Source organism: Pyrgilauda ruficollis, unplaced genomic scaffold (assembly GCF_017590135.1).
Source record: "Pyrgilauda ruficollis isolate IOZ18807 unplaced genomic scaffold, ASM1759013v1 scaffold59, whole genome shotgun sequence".
NCBI lineage: Eukaryota > Metazoa > Chordata > Aves > Passeriformes > Passeridae > Pyrgilauda > Pyrgilauda ruficollis.
The window spans coordinates 3,616,770-3,634,829 of NW_024527599.1; the positions used below are offsets into that span (position 1 = coordinate 3,616,770).

The 18,060-nt window shown below is 42.9% G+C and overlaps 1 protein-coding gene across 3 annotated transcripts in view; it reads right to left on the bottom strand.

Annotated features, from left to right (window-relative positions):
- The window catches only part of SPECC1 (sperm antigen with calponin homology and coiled-coil domains 1), a 54,211-nt gene extending 43,473 nt beyond the window's left edge, over positions 1-10,738 (bottom strand). For all 3 annotated transcript variants that reach the window (XM_041482534.1, XM_041482535.1, XM_041482536.1), the window contains exon 1: positions 10,505-10,738. In XM_041482534.1, the coding sequence (XP_041338468.1) occupies positions 10,505-10,544 (40 nt within the window). In that variant the 5' untranslated portion in view covers positions 10,545-10,738. The remainder of the gene's footprint in view (positions 1-10,504) is intronic.
- Between the last annotated feature and the right edge of the window lie 7,322 nt (positions 10,739-18,060).

Here is an 18,060-nt window from a genome sequence, read left to right on the forward strand (position 1 = left end):
ATTCACCTGATCAATAGCTCTGTCACTTTCTCCTTGCAGAGAAAGTCACATTTAATTCTTCCAGAAAAGTGTTGAAATGAAAATAGAAAAAGATCAACTCTACTCAGTATCTGGTGGTTCCAAGCTCAGCACAGCCACAATAACTGAATTTCAAGTTCACTTTGTCACAGCTCAATTCCATTACAGTGGAAACAAGGTCGCATTCAGAAGGTAAATGAGAGGAGATCTGATCAAAACCCTGTTCACAAAGTCGCATTGTGAATTTCAGCTGACTTTTTCTGCTCTTTATGGGCTTTTCACAGACAATTCCTCTCTGAATAACAGCAAGAGTAGTTAAAATCTCTTTACCCTGAGAGACGTGCCAGTGTTCAACAAAAGAGTCCCTCTCAACATTTTTGATGCTGTTTACTTGAATTTCCTGGAAGTTTTTAAACTGAAAATGAAAAGTCAAGCTTGGATATCCCTGCTTTGAGTAAAAGCACAGAAGTATAAAAGCAGTGCAGGCTCTACTGTAAGAGGCAACTTTTGCTCCCAAATCTCAGGACCAAAGATCCATCAGGAAAGTGAATTGGCTGAGTTGAGAGACAAGAACTCTCTGTGCATGCCCAGTCTTTGCTCCCACAAACACAAACTTCTCTTTTTAATCTGCTCAAGAGTCAAGGAGCACCCAAGGGGCTCCACTGCTCCATAAGGCACCAAGAGAATCACGAGGTGCTGCTGTGTTCACCCCAAAAAGAGGGACACAAACCCCATGGAATTACCAACACTGGTGCAGGTCACAAGTGGGGTGGAATCTACCCCTAAGCTGCTTTGCATTTCTGGAGTACCCAGCAACCTGGCATAACAAACACTGAGCCATCCAAAGCAAATGTTCAGGGAAACTCTATATCCTACACTTGCTGGAATATCCCTATGGTAAACTCAACACTACTTTTTTTGGAACTGTCAATACCACTGGGCCTGCCAAAAACTTTAGTCACCTCCAAGTTATACCCCTTGTCTAGCCCCCACAAAAGAATGACTAAAACTTTCAATGTGTAGCATTATCTCAAAATTAATCTGGAGAAAATTACAGAAATAGAGAATTCTCCCTTTTTAAAATGAAGTACCCCTACTTGCTGGTTTTAATGCAAGGTTGTAATTTCCACAACCATCACAGCTCATTATTAAAAAAATACATAATTTTTATATTCCTTAAGGGAAACTTGACTCTATATACTTGTGACACTAGCACAGCAAAATTATTGGGATTTCTGTGTACTACAACACTTCCTGATTTTGTTTGTTCTGGAACACTTCCTGCCTATGCACCTGTAAAAACAAGATAGGATCAGGTATAATCATCTCATACCTACAGCGAAATCAATTTTAAGCCAAACTCTATTCTGGTAGTTTTTTAGACAACTGTAAAAAAAAAAAAAAATCCATAAATATGAATTTTTCTGTGAAGAGGGACAAAATCACTGCTGTTTCACTGAAATAAGGGATTTTTTGTTTGATCTGGTTGGTAAGTTTGGAGTTTGTTTTTCTACCTGTTGGATCTGAAGCTTCTGTTTTCCAGAAGGTTTTTAGCAACGGCTGTGGGGAACATCCTTGGAGTTAATAACACATCCCCCAGAACGTGCTGTTCAGAAAAAGCAGAGATTTGCCTCAAGATAAAGCAGAGAAATAATCTGTCAACTCCTATGGCTGTACTAGAAATATTCCTGAGATAAATGACCACTAGCAACACTAAGAATGCCAGAGTTTTCCTTGATTCTAGCTTGCAGACAAGGAGATAGTTCTCTCAGCTCAGAAAGCAGCTTCCCAGCTAATCTAGCCCAGAAGTCCTTCACTCAGCCATTGCTGGGTTAACAGTGGTGATAAAACAGCTGTACTTCCATTTCTGGAAAATACAATTATAATGGATAAAATACCAGCGCTGAGTGTTTTGAGAAGTACAGGAAATTAAAAAGCAAACAAAACTAACCAACCCTAAATCTAACCATACCAACTCACTTAACAGTGGCTGTCAGTAGATGTGCTCCTCCATGCACAGTGGTTGTCACAACTGAATGTGATCTCTGGCTGAAGTTAATGAAGGACTTTCCTAAAATCTCCTGGTCCAAGAATTCAGCTGGAAGGAACAGTGAGAACCCTGCTCCTTCCAGACAAGTCAGGTGTTGTGGATCACTCTAAGCATCAAAATCTCTCTGATCTCTCCACAAGCACAAAGGATAACCAAATAATATAAGAGGGGAAATGCTTAATATCTGACATTTTCACAATTAGCAGGTAATTTACTCAGCCTGTTTGACTGTCCAGGAGGTCATGTTATGGATTGAATCACAGAACTGATAGAGATATCTGCATGGGGCTCCATCACCTTCTGCTTTCTTTGTAAAGAATGTTTGACTGTTCAGGAGGCCATGCTATGGACTGAACCATGGAACTGATAGAGATACCTGCATGGGGCTCCATCACCCATGTAAAGAACACTCTAATTCCTTCTCCTTCCCACTGAGGGTGCAGAGCCATCACAGAGGAAAAGCTGAAAATGCCTCTCCAAGCGCTGCTGTGGAGTGCTCTGGGTCAGGAATCCAGGATCCCAACCCTCCAGTTCAGGAATGCTGCCCCACATGGCCAAAAGACGAGCACTGACCGAGCCAAAAGAACTTCTTTCCTCATGAATTCCCAAACCCTGCTAATCCAGAAAGACAGGGGGGAAAGGGATCACAAATGGAAACATGAAAGGAGGTTCCTCTTCCTTCCCTAAAAGGGCAGAACTTAAAAGCTGGAAGCTTATTTTTTCAAATTGTTTGCTTAATGCTTAATAGCCAGTTTGCATTGCACTGGTGTTACAACTGCTCTTTGTTTACTGAAATGTGATGGCCACATAATAAACTCAGTTTTATTGTCACTTCCAGCCTGCTTCTGTGAGGGGGTGGGGAAAGGACTCCAATTTAGTCTCCACAGCTCATCCAAAGCTTTAGCTCAGACCAGCACAGAGCTAAGGGAGCTGGAACAGCCAATACTGGGAACTGGGCTGAAATCATCAAAACTATCCACACAGGATGAGACACATCAGGAAAAGAAATGAGACAGAAGGGGAGAGGAGAAAGCTCATAACATAATGAGATGTTTATCTATAAAACACTGCCCACTTCAAAGCAGGAAGAGCTTTAACTCCTTGGTTTAAAAAAAAAAAAAAAAAGCTTTTAATTAAAAGACCAGTCAAAGATCTTCCACAGTCAAGCAGCCTCAAAGAAACTATGTGTGGAGGAGACTGAGAGCAATTCTTAACATGATTAGTCCATTCTTCAAACTCAACAAGGTTTTATGAAAGCATTTCTCAAGATCTAGAAGATAAGGATTGTGGAAATATCCTCAGCCCCTCAAAGAGGGGCTCTTCCCTTCTGACACCTCCATCCTGATCAGCTTTTGCTCTGGAAAAGCCTGGAAAAACATGTTCAGAGCTCTGTGCCTCCCACCTCGTGGCAAAATAGATTGTAATCCTAGGACCCATGGCTTTGGGTTAAGCAAAGTTACTGCCATGGACTTCAGGAGGCCTGACTTGAAATACTTCTATGCATTGCTCTCATCAGCTAGCACAGAGCCTTCCATTAGACAAAGGTTTAAAAGCCTTTGAAGGTTTAAATGAATTGCACCACTTCTCTGGAACACTCTTTCCATTCAAGCAATGTTTCCAGACTGGGATGGACTGTGACACCACCACCTTATCCCCTCCCAGCATTACAGCTGACACTACATGCTCTGGGGAACAAGACTTTGAACCACTTCCCTTTGGTCAAAGAACTTTTAAATGCTTTTTCTTTTCTGAAAAAAACAAAAACAAAAAAACAAAAAAACCCCAAACAAACAAAAAAAACCACCCCAACAACAAAAAAAAACCCCAAACAAACCAGGATTTTGACAATTTAGCCTTAAATAAGAAAAACGCAACGTTCTCTACAGGCTACAATTTAGCAACTATTTCATATTATTGCAGAGACAACAGCAGGGCTATTGCACTCTGGAGGAGCTTTCCCAGCAGAGAATACCAGTCCTGGAATGACTCCTGTTCATGGAATCTCATCCCCTCTTACCAGCTGTTAATTATGACTAACGAACCTCATGCTGAGTTGGTTCTGTTCTGCACAAGCACAGGGAATTACCTCTGTTTTATTTCAGGAATCATAAGCATTTTTGTCTATGAGAGTAAGTATCCAGTTATACTTTTGAAGGTCTTTCCTGTATTGCAGAGAACTCAGCTCCTGCCAACAAATGTATCATTATCCACACCCTTGTGGAAACAATCCTTATAAAAGGGATTATATGAACATAATTATTTGGTATCACAAGGATTTCTACATCTTCAGTATAAACGCTGCAATGGCAAAATGCAGGAGACCTTTAGGGTGTGAAAAATACAAAAGAATATCCTCCAGATGCAGGGAAGAAGCCACCTTTGTATTCTACATATTTCAGACTAATTAAAACAGATTTTTATCCTTAGTATAGGATGGGATTTCTTAATTCAGTTGGGGAAAGAAAGAAAAGTCATCCAACATAAGTAAAACGTGTCAGAGGATTAACTGCACCCTGCCCCTAAAGCCATTTTCATTCCATACAGTAACAAATATGATTTCATTGAAGTTGCTGGTAAAATTCTTACTTGCCTGAGTAGCAATGATTTTTAACACTTAGCACCAAAGCATCCATGAGGACTGGAATGTGAGAGGAACATAACTCTGCTCATGGGATATGGACACATTTGCTTTGCTCCTAACATTTTTCCTAAGCAACTGAATAAATTCCAACCAAGATACAAAACCTGGTAACAAATGGAAAATATATGTCCCTGTTTCAGCCAACACATCCCTTACACATGCTCAGAACTGAACCATGCAAACTCATGTTAGCCCTGTGCTTTCCCAAGAGTGTATTTTTCCAGTGATGAATATAAAATTTGCCTGCAAGAACTTCAAATGCTGATAAAAATATAGAGCTTGTTAGCTGTGTGCTCCAGAGCCTGATGAAAAGGGCAGGAAGCTGCAGCTCTGATGTAATTTATAGCCTGAGAGAACCGAGCCATGATCACACAGCACACAAGGGCAGAGTGCTCTGCCTCAGAACATGCAATCCATACCTATTGATGCTTGTGGAAAAACATTTCATGAACTATAATAGATGGAACATTCCAAAGAGATCTGTGAACACATGCCTGCTTTGGATTACAGGAAGAAAAAAGTTGATGCATGGAAAATCTAACAGTGTCTATTACCATCATCAGAGATCTCAGTTTTAGATCGTCTTCAATCATCATGCTCAAATTGCTTGGAGATACAGAATGGAAAAGTAATAGAAAATAATGAAAATATCAAATATTTGTCCATCTTCTACTGTCAATCTGTGAGAATCACAGAAAAATCAAATTAAGTTCTCCTCAAGCAATGCAGTACAAACAAAATCAGAGAAGTACTCTTGCCTCAGTTTTACAATCTCATGTAGTTTTGAAAGCTACATTCCCTGTGGAAATCAGATTTTATGAAGAGTAAATTAGTCAAATTGGGGAGGAATTGAAAAGAGAAAAAAATAAGACAGATTACTTTGCTTTGGAAGCACAGGACTGCTTCCAAATAAACTCCTCAGTACCTCCAGGGCTCTGGCAGCCCTCAGTGGGAAGACCAAGGGGCAATACATGCTCAGATTTCTTTGGCCAGCTTTACAACTTCAAGATCTTGAGGAGCCAAACAAAAAGAAGCAAACTTCTCTTTCTCCAAGGCCAGCATTATTCCCTTCTCCTTTCACCCTTTTCCCTCTTTCAAGCACTTTAATGCTGTGTCAGAACCAACACAACCACAACCATCCCCTGGCTGTTTCCTTGTCACTCTGCAGCTGTCAAGCACTTTAACTAAACTAATGAAAAAATCATCAAGAAAATTAGCTTTTACATTTACTATCACATTAGATCCTGGTAGGATCTACTGTGATCCTGGATCCTGGTAAGTCCTAAAACACTACCAGCACTGGGGCAGAAGCACAATGCAGAACTCTGGACCCACAGGACAAGTTCTTGCTGACCAGCTCATTCAGCAGGATTCCCAGAAGCTCCCTCCTTTATCCAAAAATGGCTTTGTTTTGCTGATGGAAATTAATCTCACACAAAATGCATAAACCACATCCTGCTGCCTGCCATGCCCTAAAAGTTCTTCTTGTAAAAGCTGTCATCCTGCCCATGGAGAAAGCACTCCCACTCAGCACATCCTCCCAGCCAGGGCAGAAAACTGCTGGGAAGGCCCTGTAGTGGAGGAGAGCTTATTGATGATCTTTTCCACTAATTTAGCCTTCATCAGCCTTTCAACTTGGAATCAGGGGACCTCTGGAATTATCACTGAGCACTGCCTCAGATAATTCCAGAGGTAAGTTACTCACACTCATGACTAAATTCCTCTAGGAGGTCAGTCCAGACTGTGGCAGTGGCTGCTCCCCTTTCACTGGCCTGGCAGCAGAGGGGACACTGCCACTGACTGACGTGTTTGTCAGTCCTTCTGAAATGATTTCATCATGTCAGTCCTGTCAAGTCACCTCATGAGATCCATCAACAGAGCTGGCCTTCACTGGCCTTGGAAGAAAAGCTTAAGTCAAGTAAAAATTACTCTCCAGGGGAAAATAAAGTTCTTCAATACCAGTTTAATCAGCAGCGTGTTACTACTCTGAAAAATGAGAGCATTTGTAAACCCCCCATGCAAGAATGACTTGTGGGAGGAAGAGGTGACTAAGGAATTAAACTATCCAGTGGAGAGCAAATTGTGGTTTGTTGGCTCCACTGGGAACAAAAGGTCTATGGCTCGCTGCCCGAGCTCCAAGAGGACATGACTTGCAGTCGGTATTTCCATGAAAGCTGTTATGTGATTCATTAGCTTTGCTGGCCCCTCTCTCCTCCCTCCCTTCCCCCCACACCATCATTAAACTCATCTGGTCTCCTGAGCTCTTGCTTGGCAGAAATGGTGTTCTGACATCCAACAGAGTTAAAATGAATGGCTCCCATGTTTGGGAAAAAAAAAGAGGGAGACTAAAGAGAGCACCCAGAAAAGATCTGACTACACACCCTGAAAACAAATAACAGAAATAACAAGCACATGTATTTATACAAAAGCATTTATCTTGAAAGTCTCTTATGTTTTACACTGAAAAATCCTTCATTGAACTCAAATGAAGCCACCCCTGTGCCAGGACAAAACAGACATAAGAAAACAGATCAATACTGACTCAGTGCATGCACTGACACTTGATATTCTCATCCAAGCCATGTAAGCATGTTTTACAAATAAACACAATCCCAAAAAAAGCCTAACCCTTGGATAACCCCACCCGTCACCTTGTTCCAACAAGAGAAGTTAACATTTCCCATTCAAGCGATTCTTTCAGGGAAGTTTTTGTGGGTATTGAGTCATTTTTTCCCACCTCTTCCCAAAGATATTCATCATCCATCACCTGCAGATGTTTAGAGGATAAACAACTCCCCCATCACTGTGTCAACCAGTGTCAAAGAACATCAGTGCTCCTGTTCAGAAATAACAGGAGGCCTCCCTGTTTCCAAGGCAAACTATGTTTGAAAGGCTTTCTCTCAATAAATACCGTGCACTGGATAATTCTGGATTCTTCCAACAGCTCCCAGGAAATGTTCCAGCTATTCCACAGGTGCTCTGGCCTCTGTTTGTATACACTGTTTCCTTTAGCTCGGGTAGCCAGTTTCAAAAGGAGAAAACTAATTCTGCTGACAAACTGCTGCAATATTCACTCGCCTTTCACATAATTTTCTGTACTGCTTTATAGGTGTTTTCATTCTAAAACCTCCACTGGTTTTAAAAATATGAATATTCAGAGCACTGGGAAAACCAATGACTTGCAAGGAGCAGAGTTTTGGCAAAGAAGTGATGCAAACTTGGGTCACACACCACAAAGTTCTCACAAATTACTTTAAAAGTTGTTTAAAGAAAGTCTTTAATTAGAAGCTAGGAAAAGCCTGTAGAATTTAATGTTATGACAAGTAATCCTCTCAAATCCGTGTCAGACACTCTTAGGAAGATGGAGATTAATTTGAGATGATACTGGGCTGTCAGAGCCTTGTCTTCTGTTCAAAACATTCCCATCAGACACCAGCAGTGGATTTTCTTTCCTGTCTTCTCCTCGCCACAGTCCCTTGCTCAGTCAGTCCCAGCTCTTTGATTCTCCTGTATTAATGTGTTAACTCACCTGCTCAGCTTGGAGGCAATCATTTCCTTCCTGTTCCTGGACAGCACTGAGCAGCCCACCCAGACTTTACACTTAATAGGAAAACCCATTAAAGTACATAATACTCTCATAAATATATGAAAATAAATATTTTACTTGAAACGATAACCTACATCATAACAGGATCAGATTTTTAAAGGCTTCAGTGCCCACTGACACCAAGAGGAGGAACAAAGCTGCTCCCAGCACCCCAAAATGGTAAGTTTGGGGTGAAAGACTTAGAGATGAGCCATATGATGTCCATAAAGTTTCCTAAGAAGATAGACAAGATGACTCTGAATGTCACGCTCAGGGAAACCGTCAAATGGGTTGTCTGTCACTAAAGCTGGCTCATGAGCTAAATCAATAAAGCAACCCATTCCTGGGGTTTAGTCTGGTCATTCCAAACACAAGCTTACAAGTACCACAGTTGTTCAAGATGTTGGTGTTCCTGAATGAGAACTGAATTAAGTTCACTCAAGCAGAAACAGAACTCAGATACTACAATGTATCACGTTCTGATGTGAGAAGCAGGTTTTTGCATCCTAGCTGTCAAAAACACAAACTCTGAGCTCCAAAGCCATAGCTCTCACACACAATAAGGACTATGTTGTCAGATTTTTTTCTTTTTGTCAGCAGGAATGCTCCTGACTTTTTTTTCATGGTTAAACATTGGAGTTTTGAACACATAGTTCAATACAAAACCCTGGTTTTCAGTCCTACTCATACCTTATGAACAGTGAGGACTTTCAAGCAAGACCTAGTACAGCCTATACTTAAAAACCGAGAATAGTTTAAAAACTGCTTAGGTGTAACACAAGTATAACTCTTTCCTCTTCAATAAAAAAATAAATCAAGAGAAAACAAAGGATGAAAGAGATTTTTCAAACCCACAAGGGGTCTGCACACTCATTTATCATCTGAGTTAACAGCAGTAAGCTGTTCAAAATGGCCCTGCAAAATCAGAGCCCGTCTGCTCCAACTGATCAGAAGTCAGCAGTGTGTCTCCCCGGGCTATTATCCAGCTCTCCCTTAGTTTATTCTCAGTACTACCCCTCCTAAATGACACTTTTAGCTCCAGCAAAACTTCGCTGGCTGGCAGTGGCCAGCGGATTTCAGGGGCCGGGGATGTAGGCAATCACATTCTCCGGCCTAAAGTTTAACTTTCCCTTAGGGCAGCATTTCTTCTGGTGACTGGATACTGGCAGCTTTTGTGTTCTTCATTAGCCCGGTGATTAACATAGTGCTAGAGAGTTCTCACTACACCTCACTGCTGTTCCAGCACTCGCTGGCAGATCAGATCTGTTGTGAGATCCCCGAGCAGCAGTGCAGCCCTGGCTAACAATTCCAGAGATCAGGAACGTTTGTATTTGCTCTTAGAACAATACCTACATATCGACCCGAAGTCATAGAAACCCCTGCTCGAGCAATAACAACTTTAATGGGATTTTGTGAATGAAATTCCCATGGCAACAGCAAGAAACATAGTGCCAGGAAATACAACCGATTGTGGTTTTATGTGTATTAGAGGGCTCTAAATTCGGAAAGAAACTGAGAAATAGGCAGTAGAAAATAGTGGACCTCAGGGTTTCCCCCCTCACTCAGCATTTGAGAAACAAGCAAAATAAATCAGAAGGCAACCGAAGCAGCACTACGGCATCAGGAACAAATTAGCAGCAGTGCTGGTGTACGGTGCAGACATTTGGCACACGGGGAATGCGATCTACCTGATACCAGCTCTCAGCTTTCTATGAAATCTGCTCCTGATTAACATGCAGAGCACTACACTTCTGAAAGGACAATGGTGGGAGACCTTCCACAAAGGCATCATTTTAAATTCTAAGGCCTGGAAAATTTCAGGCCTCAGGCCACGAACAATGGTGAAGGCTAACACAGCCAAGCTGCAGATCCTGACAAGTTCTATGTACATCACTGCATGGGCTTTGTAACTTTTTAGCTGCATCATGCAGACTATGCCAAGAAAAAGAAAAAAATCTGTCAGCGAGCAGGGTTCCTCCCTTGCACGCATTCTGCTCCAAAGGATTCCTTTCAGAAAAGCTCCCGTAAGGACCGTGCTGTGATCTCAGGTACAGAACAGCAATAAAGCGCATTTACAAGGCGAACAGCAGCAGTGTCCCCAGCAGGTCTGAAGCCAGCAGCATTCGCTGTGACACAGCCCCGTGCCGGCTCAGCCCCCGAGAACAAAACGCCATCCCCGCGGTGCCGCCGCCCCGCCGCTCGCACACACCTTGCTCGTGCTCCTCCGCTCTGCCCGGCTGGTTGCCCATCTCTCCCCTGGCCGCCCGGCTCCTCCCGAGCTCCCTCAGGCCGCCGGTGCCCCGCTCATGCCCGGTGCCGGCGCGGAGCCGCCTCTGGCCGTGCCCGGCTCAGGCAGCCCCGGCGGGGAGCGGCAGGCAGCGCGTTCCGAGCTGCTGGCGGCCGAGCCGCGCTGCGGCCCCGCCGAGGCGGCTGCGGCGCCGCCTCCTCCCTCACATCCAGCCCCGCTCCCGGCCGGGCTGGGCGGCAGCGAGCGGGGCAGCGCCGGGGGACACCCAGCGGCCGCCGCGGGAGCTGCACTCCGGCCGGGCCGCGGGGTCGAGCAGCGCCGCTGGAGCCGCGGGCTCCGGGAGGGAGCGATGCTCCAGCACCGCCTCGAGCGGAGCCTCCCTGCCCTGGAACGGCCGTGGCGGACAGGCGAGAACAGCAGAGAATCCGGGCGGTACACCACGGTGTTTGTTAGCTAAACGCTGAAACGCGGCTGGGGGCGAAGGAGGGCAGAGGGACCGCCAGCAGGGACCTGAGCAGCCAAATGTCTCCAAAGCAAAGCCAACATTAATTTTTCCCCAGTTACACCACCCGAAGCACGCTTAGCATGGAGCAAACAGACCCTGCCCACAGATCTAACTACACTGCTGAGCACAGCACTGACATGTCTGGGCAAGGGCAGCTCCAAACCGTCACAAAAATAAGGGGACCCAATCTCAGAAATGCTCAGCATCTCGTGAAAACATAGATACCCAAGGGATGCTGAAATGCAGACTGGACTCCTCTGAAAACCTGACTATGATTGTGAGCATGAGCCCTTTCTGACAAGTCCCATCCATCAGATCTGTTCTGATATCCTCTGGGGCTATTCCTGGGTCAGCCGAGCATCCCCAGCTGCTCTCAGCCTCCACTGGTGCTGAGAACAGCACAGCAGGCTCACATCCCTATTATATTAAACTATATACAGCATTCAATGAATACCATTAAAATCCTTACCTCAATAAAGAGAAATCAATGTGGTGTTTTTTTCCTAAAAGTCTATTACAGCGATTTCCAAATTTCCCCTTATGCTAATAGAATGACAATCAAACCTGACAGCCACTAGCACATCTAGACCTGCAGCCACAAACTGAAGCAGATTTCACACCATATCTCTATCATCAATATTTTTGCCTGTGACTGGCACTGCAAGAGCAGCTGCATAGGCCAGGCCCACCCAGAGCCTCGCCAATATCACATCTTTCCAAAAAATCAAGATGCTCCACACTCACTGGAGCCCTGATGTACATGGGAAACAAAGATACTGAATGACTCCAGTGATCAGTTTCTATTATGTGGATAATTAACAGAATCCTCTTGAGTCTTGGTTTCAACAAGAGGGTTAAAAACAAATTCAGAAATAATAAACTAGCGTGTCTCCTAGGCTCAAAACAGCCTGAAAATAAAACATGAAGAATTAATCTATCTAGTTGTGAATCCATTGCTTCAGATAAAGTATCCGGAGACCATTCAATATGATAGAAGCAGAATTTTGCTAATATTTCAGTACAATAGGATGAGTTCATTGTCAGTATTCAGCTCTCCATTGTTCTTCCTCTGACACTTTATAGATGAAGTGAAAAGTTTTCATACAGCTGTCTATATCTGGATGACATTAAACAACTCCTGCCTACTCCTGTCTCATGACATGTCAAACAAAACGCTTTGTTTAATGAATAAGCCATCAAAAAGGTATTAGTGACAGTACATTCTCTCTCTAAAAGTAATCTTATGATCTCTTGTACCTTAGTATGGGGGTACTCAGCCTGCCCTTTCTAAGGTACAGATGCAAACATCCTCCAGCTGCTGTTGAAATGTATCTCCCACAGAGATTTTCTTCCATTATAGACTAAAGAGTGACTTCTGCTTTCCTTCAGCAGGACTCACCTGAGGGGCTGCATTAGCTGTGAGAGTCTGTTGGGCTGATAAATCCTGAAGCTGAGCATTTATTACTTCATCACCTGCTTTCTATTTCTGTAATCACAAAAGGGAATAGTGTAACAAGGTCCCAGTGCAGCATTGGTGCAAGCCTGGAGCAATTATAAAATGTAATCACTGACTCAGAGCAAACACCTGAAATCTGAGCACTGTAGAAGAGTCAGGACTGGAAAAACCAATCTGTTATTTTTGACAGTGGCAGTTAAGTCAGAACACTCTAACACCATGATAAGGAGAATGATGTCAGGCCAAAGACTTCTAAGCCCAGGTCCACAATGAAAGGTAAAGCACAAATTTTTAAATACAGCTACAGCCTGAGCAGAAGGTATAGATAAGAGATTACTGCTTATGGAGCTTGCAGCTCAAGCTGAGGAAAAAGGAGTAACAGCAGCATGGCGTGGGGAACAGGTAACAAATCACAACAGATGCATGGCTAAATCTTTAGGCAACTATTTGTTATCTGAACATTTCACATTCCTTTCCCTTCCTCTTCAGTAATAAAGGTATAAAAATAAATTAATGCATTTCAGCTCTACAAAGCAGATTAGCTGGTCTCTTCCTAAGCATGAAGCTTGACTCATCCCCTTGCTCTTTGTTGAACTGCCAATAAAACTTCACAAACACTCCTTTCCTATATAGTGAGAATGGGAATTAATTATTGAAGGTGTGATGTACATAATTCTTTCAACTCCCTACTCAAATGACAGGACTTGCTTGCCAGGCATAACTTTCTTTGCATCCTACTCACAACACAGCAAATGAATGAATGTAATTTCTGTTCAAATTGTAATCCATGCTCATGAGAATGAGTGTGAAGATGCCACCAAATCTCAGATTTGCAGTGGCCAGGCAGCTGACAGTCTCTCCAGAAGGCTGAGGTCTAAAGAAGTTACAAATACTGATACTGGGCTAAACTGAATGGGCCCTAAGTGTGGACATCATGAACACCAGAGTTCACACTATCACACTCTCCTCTTCCATTAATGCTGAAGATTTTATGAGCACCAAGTACATAAGTAGCAGGGAAAATAAATCTTCAGAATCTGTGTATCATTCCCAGTAGTGGACCTCAAGGGATTAGGAATATAACATCTAGAGCTGAACCCCAGATGAACAAAAGCTTCTTTTAACCATGCTAGAAACAAATTTTTTGTAGTGAAGATACTTGGTGAGGTCACGGTTCATGGCACAGAACCACAGCCTTCCATGAGCCCATCTGAGATGGAGCTGTCAATCCCTCCCCTCTTGCTCTACAGTATTAAAATCTAATGTAAGCCAAAAGCTGCTGAAAAAAAACCCCAAAGAAACAGTGGAAAAAAATACTACAAGGAATGCCAAGCCCTCCCCTGATCTGCATACTTGTCGGACCAGGCCAGCTTTGCGTTCCTTTCCTTCTCCCTCCCATTCTTTAAGTGCAAACACAATGGCCCTCTGCCAAGGCATTCTGGCTGCAATAGATTTAGACCCAGAGAATTTGTGTTAAGGATCATTTCTCTTCAAACCAGCTGAAGGAAAGCTGATAATTAACCCAGGGCAGGTAGTCAGAGCAGGGTTGTGTTGACTTTGCTGAACAACTTCAGTGAAGAAGCCTGGAAAGACATGAAAGCAAGCTGGGAGATCCTAGATCTGTGCTATTCCTGGGGCATCCAGGCATGCTCCCCTCTCTGTTTAGGTGTCCCTAGGAAGGCTTTTGGGATCACCACAGTTCCCTTACAGCTGTAACGAATCCTTCCTATACATGATACCTTGAGCCAATTAACTGTCAACAATTTAATGAGTTAAGTCATTGCAGCCTTCAAGACTCAGCATTTCAGTATCCCTACCACACACTGAATCCTCTGAGCTGGCTCAGGTCCCAGAGGGGCTCATGTGTGCCAACAAAGTCATTCTCAGGGAAACACCCAGAGAAAAGGGTCTCTTTCATAGGTGGTTTTAACAAGAAGCTGAATGCAAAATCTCAGAATGTGTTAACAGAGATTCAGCACAGGAAATGTAAATTCTGCAGTAGATTAAGACAGCAAGAAAGCTTGAAAAAGGTACATTCTGCAGACGGCGTTGTCAGCAGAAGTTAATTCCTACTTGTTTAATAATGCAAGATGACTGCAGCCAGCCTGTGAATGCCTCTCAAAAAGCCTGTTATCCATAACAGGATCAGGTATCAGAAATCCTACCAGACAGCTTCTAAATGCATTGGTCTCACTACACTGCCAGTTATCAAAGAGGAAAATGATGCCTGGAGAACAGTCATGTGAAACAGCCCCCATTCCCAGACATTTCAGGATGCACAACTGCCCATGGCTTACAGAGGGAAAGAGCAAAGCTTCAAAGAACATGAAAAACAACAGAACAATAAATATAATACAAGAATATTTTCAGCAAAGCCATCAGCAATCAACAACCGTATTTGCAGGCTGTGCCAAGAAAAACAAAAATCCTTGTAAGAAGCAGTAAGATAAACTTGACAAGTAGCAGCCATAACCTAAATCTGGAATGCCAAATTTGATCTACCTCAAACCTTGAGCTTTCCCTTCAGAGGACAGTGGGTGAAATCTTCTAAACTGGTGCTGAAACTCAGTCTGACTACTTGACACCGGGGGAAATCACACACAGAGGAAACATTCTGCTAAGGAATGCCAGGGAGGTTCAGGTTTGTAGCAATATGTTAAACATCCTTGCAGATATTTATAGGTGTGTGTAGATGTCAATATGTATATCCAGCTGCATGTAGAGCTCTGGATGTAAATGCAGACATTTCCACTGCTTTGCATGCTAAATTCCTGCAGCACTTCTTGCCAATTTGAATGACAGCCTGACAAAGCAATATCTTGAGTCTTCCTTTCCTTTTTATACCACTTTTGGAGCTAGAATCTCTTTGTAGGAAAGAATAATTAAGCAAGAGCTGTGTCTTGTACCTGGAAGGGGGGGCAAAATGCAAATGGCTTTCAGGATGAGGTTTTGAAGCCTATTTAGAGCTCCTGGGAAAACCCAGATGAGCTCAGCCATTTGGTTGCAGTGGAGCCTGGTGGAACAGAACATACTGATCTCATTAGTGTCCCTCACACTTGGCACTATCGTTCACAAGAAAAATGAGACAGTAACGAGCCTGAATGCAAAGTGCAGCAACCTCTCCCAAACCTATAGCAGTGCTTTGATGTGACAGATCACAAAAAGCAGGCACTGTCAGAAGCTGATGTATGGCAGAGTAAAAGGGCCCCAAGGTCAGAGAGCTGTCCTTCAATAGAAATCACTTTCCTTTTTCCTGTCCTAATTGGGGTGCATTAGCATCTTATGAACTGCTAAATTGTCAGATTTTTTTTTCCAAGGATTTTTTTTATTTTTTTAAAGAAAGCTGTTATTGAAGAGATACTTCCTTGAATTTTCTAACTATGGAGGAACAGCTTCTGGTTTGGATTAGCTTCACATTAACCTAATTTTTTACCCCACATCAGAAAGTGGCAAACAGCAAGAAGAGAAGTTAGCTGAGAGAAGACAGCAAATTTGAAAGAGTCCATATATAATTACCAAATAGCAATTGAAAATGACAATTCTATGAACGTGCAGGAAGCTCTGAAATCTGTAGCATGGCACATTTTCAATTTTGCTGGGAAAGAAGCATATCTAATGAGTGCTATGTGCAATAAAACCACACACCAGTCTCCCCTCTGGAATCAGCCACAGGTGAACAAGTCTCACCAGTGATATTCAAGCTTTCCCAGCACTAACACCAGAGCTGGCAGGGACCAGTTGGCCTCATTTAGTTAAAGCCTTTCTTTTCTGAATACCAGCACTATCTACACAGAAAAGCTGCAAGCAGCTGTTTCAGAGAGAAATCAAGACTTTTCTTTTCACATAAACTACATGAAAAAACCATGATGGACAACTGGAGTAATGGTATGTGCTCTACCAGCACTAGGAAGGAATTGAAGACACACAGGTATCATATTTAGTCACTGGGACATTAACCCTGATTATTGGGCAGGAATGTGAATGACAAATCACAGAAAAACTCATCAAAACAGAGCCCCTCCTTACTGAAAACTGTTCAACCCAAACTGTGCCACAACAGAATATAAGCCTCAGGCCCTTCTAAAGTTTTCCCTGATTGTGCCAAATCTCTTGGTATTTTTGTTCCCCTATATAATTTGCTGGGTTTATTACAACAGCCTGTGTTGCAGAGCAGCTTCATTTCCAATGCTGGCAATGTTCCATTCTGGGATTAGCAGCTTTTGTCCAGGTAACCTGCAGAGTTCAGAGCCTCGACACGAGATGCTGAGGAGATAATTGAAACTCTTAATATCCTTGAGCTTCCCTCCTCTATGCTCCTGGATTGGCACCATCTCCAGCCTTGGATGTGGATCAACTCAGCAGGAACACACAGAAAGCAACAGGTTTTTGTTACTTTGGCTGAAAATTCAGGCCAAGTATTGACTTTCTCATTTTATGCATAATAATGAATGGTAATTTCTGATGAAGCAGGGGGTGGCACAGCAGGCCACTCCTCACAGTCCTGCTGGCATCTTGGCTTCTCCCAGCCTCCAAAGATGCAGCACCTGTCTCCTGCTTTGGCCTTTAGAGAGAACTTGAGCTTGTCAGTAAAATAACCAGAATTTCTATAAATGCTAAGTAGGTGACAATAGCATTGCTATTAACAGTTTCCTGTTGTTTCTGAGGCAAATCATGTCCAGCCTTTATTTAGCTATGAAAAACAAGCTGATGAAGCAGCCTGAGAAAAAGTACAGCTATCTCTTAATTACATTTCAGGGATAACTGATACCTCATATTGGAGCTGGCAGCACTTGATATAAAAATCAATATATTTGTGAGAAATGGGAATGGCTGAAATAGTCTCAATGCTTTTGGATGATGTGTGACTGGACTGTGCCATGCCCACATCCTGGTTCTCTCTCCTTTCTGATGTCCAGACTCTTTTTGGTTGCTGTCCAACCTGACAGATAATAGCAGCTGCCACTGAAATCACATCAAAGCAACACAGGAACATGATTAAACCAGACAGCCTACAGGGAAGTTCTCAGAAAGTGCTTGAACTGGGAGTTTGTGTGGACTGAATGACAGAACTCAGAGCAAGGATTTGGAGTGACTTCCAGGCTCCACTGAGAAAGTAATTTCATTTGCCTGAGCCTCAAATTTTCCATTTGCATACCAGTCCTGCCATGCAATGCTCTTCCTCAGAGGTATATGATCACATAAGAAGCTTTGAAATTCTCTGTGAAATTGCATTTTTAAAGGTTATTTGGCTTGCAGACCTCAAAGGAGCAGAATGTGAAGTCATTGATTTCCTACAATCCTGAACCTTAGGGGAAGAGTCCTAGTTTCTCATGAATACACAAACTTCTCTATTTATACATTTTACAATCATTTCTTTGCTATGTGGCTTCATAGACTGGATGGCTTTATAAGTTCACACATTAAAATCAATGTTTTCCAAGATTAGTGAACTCTTCCTCATGTTTTACAATTTTCCAGCTCTTTTTCATCCACTGACACATTAAAAACAATGCCAGAGTTCCGTAGGCTTGGTTTTAACAAACCCAAACAGCCACT